Source organism: Gossypium hirsutum, chromosome D12 (assembly GCF_007990345.1).
Source record: "Gossypium hirsutum isolate 1008001.06 chromosome D12, Gossypium_hirsutum_v2.1, whole genome shotgun sequence".
Classification (NCBI taxonomy): domain Eukaryota; kingdom Viridiplantae; phylum Streptophyta; class Magnoliopsida; order Malvales; family Malvaceae; genus Gossypium; species Gossypium hirsutum.
In genome coordinates this window covers 52546219-52551101 of record NC_053448.1, presented here as the reverse complement: position 1 = coordinate 52551101, position 4883 = coordinate 52546219, and the positions used below count along the sequence as shown (strand labels likewise).

Below are 4883 nucleotides of genomic sequence, written 5' to 3'. Positions count from 1 at the left end.
CTATAATGGCAAAAGAAACGAAGAGTACAAAAAGATGGAGATAAAAACTAAACCCCGAAAACCCGAAAACAAAGAACTTTCAAAACGTAAACACAAAATTCTCTAAATGTGTTATGAGTTCTAATATCTAATGGGTGTAATTTTTAAGGTTGTAAAAGAGCCTATTTATAGCCTAAATTCATATGTCAAATAATAATAAAATAATCTAAACTAATCAGTGTTTGATTGAAACAAATAAACAGAGTTTAACTAAAAGATTATTTCTCAAATTTGACTGAAATAGGAGTCATACTTAACATTTACAAAGTAAATGCGTATATGACAAAAACAAAAAACAACACTACAACTATATCTGCAGATGAACGAAATGCTTCTAGTTTAAAAAGAAAAAAAAAGAATGAAAGAGTTTATCATATATGAACATCGTAGATATAATAAGAAGAAGAGAATGTGAGAATCATGATAATATATTGACGACCTGCGCCCCACGAGCAACCTTGATGAAGACATCCTCAAGAGTGGTGTCAGCCAAACCCCATGCGAACACTGTAAACCTACTCTTTGCATTCTCAACCGCTTGGAATACATCTGCTATTCTCACCTCTTGCTTTGGCATCTTGAACTTCTGTGTTCCTGAGATTTGGTATATCTTGTTAGCATTTAGGGAGAGATATTGTACCATGTTCTCCACTTCTTCCTCGTTACTTGAAGATGTTATAATGAATATGTAAGATTCTCTATATCTGCCCTTTAGTTGCCATACACACCAATCATAGGTTAACCTAGCTTTTCACACACCAAACACCCAAACAAACTTAAAAGAAAGTGTTTGGAAAAAATAGAAGATTAAATAGATATCTTAAATATAATAGAATAGAAATTTTGCAGATAAGAGGATTAGTTCAAAAGCTCTAGTCTATGGATAGGGTGTCTACTGTGTAAAAGATGAGAGGAATGAAAGTTTTATCAAGTTGAGAAAATTACTATTAGAGCCAAACTAACCTCTTTTTCATTTCCTATGCACTGTAACGCGCCATCTACAAAAATTCCTAATCGATCACATAGCACATCGACCTCTTCCATTGAGTGCGCTGCAAACATTCAAATAATATTTGTTGGTATCTCAGGGCGAATACTTCTCACCTTCTATTATCAATAATCTTTTTAAATGAAGTACAAAAGAGAGAGAGCAAAGTTTTTGAGTTTGATATTGATTTTCTCTTCTTCTTCTTCTTTTGTTTTTGAGTTTGTACATGAAGAGCACTGGTTTTATCTTATTCTTTTTCTATGCGGAAACTTCTGTGTTATAGATGGAGAAGGGTTAGGAGAGGAGTTGCCGTTGTTGGCTAAGGAGGTGGCCAGAGTGGAAGCGGTCTGAGCATATGCAGGTGAGAGTTCTAAAATGTCATAGATTATAGGAATTCTAAAATTCTTATTAAAGTTAAACAAAAGCACTTAATTTTTGTTTAGTTAGTCAAGAAGAATTATTCTTTATAGTGTTCTGGTATTTCAGTTGTTATGTTTCAATATGCAAAGAAAGGTATTTTTTGTTATTCTATGGTTGAAATTAAGGGTCTGTTTGTTTGCCAGGAAAATATTTTCCTAGTTTTACGGTGTTTGGAAGCTTGAAAACATTTTACATTTGGAAAATGTTTTCCAAGACACGAGTAAAATGAATGGGTTTTAGGCTCCGTTTGTTTTCCAATAAAATATTTTTCTGGAAAATGATTTTTGGAAAATGTTTTACTTTTGTGGAAATGATTTTTTTTTCTGGTGTTTGGATGAATCTGTGTAAAATATTTTCTGTTGTTTGGCAGGTTTCCTGAAAATATTTTTCGGAAAAGCTGCTTTTACATATATTACTAAATTTATATTTTAAATTATTTTTACATATATTGCAATGATTTATTTATAAATAAAATTAAATATATAATAATACTCAATTATTAAACTAGAATATTAACCGTCATAAATTGAAAACAACCAAAGTCAAAAAAATTATTTGTAATTGTGTTATAAAAAAATAAAAAAAAACACGGATTGAATACTTATAAATTAGTTTCCAAACCACAATTAATACTAGAAATTAATAATATTATCCAAATGCATAATTAGCAGTACACCACATAATAACAACAACATTGCCCAAGTGCATAACTAATATTACTCCGTATTAAAAAAAGTATCAATATCTTCAACATTGAGAAAATTTTTGAAGCCAAATCTTTTTACGCTTCTTACTTTTAACTAAAAAAGCTTTGGGCTCGCATTCATGATTCACTAGATAATCAAACACAGAAAATAGGAAGTCATTATCAAATTCTTCTTCCTTCATCGACATCACTTCTTCGTAAAGATGTGGTGTCTTATCCGCAGTAAATTGTTCCAAAGCATTAGCAATTTTGCCAAGTTGTTTACCCACAAATTTAATTTGTTCATGAACGACACTTTCTTGAACATTTTTTCTTTTACGTTTGGATGTGCCAGATGAAGATACTTTTGTTCTTACCTCTTTAGTTTATTCATTGTCGCAGTCTATAGGCACTGAATCTTGGTTACCATCATCCAAATCTATGTCAGCAAATGATCTGGCAAAACTCCATGTTGCCATATCTTTTCCAACAACCAAAGTCATTTCATCATAATGATCAATGCTTTTATTCAAAAATGGTTCATACTTCTTGTGTGACTGTTGGATATTATACACAATTAGAATAACAAGTAAAAAATAATTGAAATATACTTAACATATATATACATATATTACCATCACTGCTGCATCATATGTCGCTCTATCACATGTGATCATTTTCATGTTATCATCCCATTCAAAACCACTTTCACCCCGAATTGTAAATATAATCTGCCACTGTTTTTTTACAGTCCTCAAATGATTTTCCACATGCTTCGTATCACATTGAACTTGAAATCTTTTAGAAATAGGTTCAGCAACTCGATTAATAGAAACTTCTTTGAAAGTATTAAAATGTTTATTTCCTTTCTGGGCCTCATATGAGAGAATTTCAAGAAAAAGATGTTATATCGACTTTGTCCACTTGAATTGCTTGGAGGTCCCTTCTTTGTTGCCCTTACCCATTCTATATTAATAATTGTCATTGTCAATCATTTCAATATCCAACAAGCTTAAAACATAATAAATTCAATATTCAACAAGCTTAAAACATAATAAATTCAATATCTAACAAGCTTAAAATATAATCAATATCTATCAAATTCAAGACATAATAATTTCAAAAGCCAACAAACTAAAATTTCAATATCATTATCCAACCAACATTAACAAAAAAAACAATTTTAATATTAAAACATACATAACATAGAAACAATAACCCTAAGCCCTAAACCTACCTAATATTTCTAGCCATATAATTAGTCAACATAGATTGTGTAATTTCGTCTCTCTTAGCAGACCATTCTCTTGTTTCTTCTCTTTCTTCTCACTCCGCAAGAGTTGGCATTATCAAATCAGACTCAGGCTCCTCGTATAATCCTTGATTAAGTAAATCACTAGGATCAACATTCAATTATTCATCAACTCCGTAGGAGTTGATCCTAGTGATTTACTTAATCAAGGATTATACGAAGAGCCTGAGTTTGATTTGATAATACCAACTCTTACGGAGCGAGAAGAAAGAGAAGAAACAAGAGAATGGTCTGCTAAGAGAGATGAAATTACACAATCTATGTGGACTAATTATATGGTTAGAAATATTAGGTAGGTTTAGGGCATAGGGTTATTGTTTCTATGTTATGTATGTTTTAGTATTAAAATTGTTTTTTTTGTTAATGTTGGTTGGATAATGATATTGAAATTTTAGTTTGTTGGCTTTTGAAATTATTATATCTTGAATTTGATAGATATTGAATTTATTATGTTTTAAGCTTGTTAAATATTGAATTTATTATGTTTTAAGCTTGTTGGATATTGAAATGATTGACAATGACAATTATTAATATAGAATGGGTAAGGGCAACAAAGAAGGGACATCCAAGCAATTCAGGTGGACAAAGTCGATAGAACATATTTTTCTTGAAATTCTAGCATATGAGGCCCAAAGAGGAAATAAACCTTCTAATACTTTCAAAGTAGTTTCTATTAATCGAGTTGCCGAAGCTATTTCTAAAAGATTTCAAGTCCAATGCGATGCGCAGCATGTGGAAAATCATTTGAGGACTGTAAAGAACCAGTGGCAGATTATGTGCACAATTCGGGGTGAAAGTGGTTTTGGATGGGATGATAACATGAAAATGATCACATGTGATAGAGCGACATATGATGCAGCAGTGATGGTAATATATGTATATATATGTTAAGTATATTTCAATTGTTTTTACTTGTTATTCTAATTATGTATAATATCCAACAGTCACACAAGAAGTATGAACCATTTTTGAATAAAAGCATTGATCATTATAATGAAATGGCTTTGGTTGTTGGCAAAGATATGGCAACAGGGAGTTTGCCAGAACATTTGCTGACATAGATTTGATGATGGTATTCAAGATTCAGTGCCTATAGACTGCGACAATGAAGAGACTAAAGAGGTAAGAACAAAAGTATCTTCATCTGGCACATCCAAACGTAAAAAAAAATGTCAAAAAGTGTTGATGAACAAATAAATTTGTGTGAACAACTTGCAAAATGCTAATACTTGGAACAATAAATGCGGATAAGAACACATCTTACGAAGAAGTATGTCAATGAAGGAAAAGGATTGATGATGACTTCTGTGTTCTGTGTTGATTATCTAGTGAGTCATGAATCGAGCCAAGCTTTTAGTTAAAGTAAGAAATAAAAAGATTTGGCTTCAAAATTTCCATGTTGAAAGATATTGATACTTTTTTAATGTGAGTAATATTTT

At 31.0% G+C, this 4883-nt stretch overlaps 1 protein-coding gene across 3 annotated transcripts in view; it reads right to left on the bottom strand.

Annotated features, from left to right (window-relative positions):
- Window positions 1–407: 407 nt before the first annotated feature.
- LOC121224224 (RINT1-like protein MAG2) overlaps window positions 408–4883 on the bottom strand; it is a 13537-nt gene continuing 9061 nt past the window's right edge. Inside the window, exons 2-3 of one of the 3 annotated variants that reach the window (XM_041107076.1) lie at window positions 1003–1091; window positions 753–782 (exon numbers count right to left, since the gene is read on the bottom strand). In XM_041107076.1, coding sequence (XP_040963010.1) covers window positions 771–782; window positions 1003–1091 — 101 coding nt within the window. In that variant the 3' untranslated portion in view covers window positions 753–770. Of the gene's footprint in view, window positions 617–752; window positions 787–1002; window positions 1092–4883 lie in introns of those variants that run through there. The other 2 variants (XM_041107079.1, XM_041107078.1) reach the window with 2 other exon arrangements.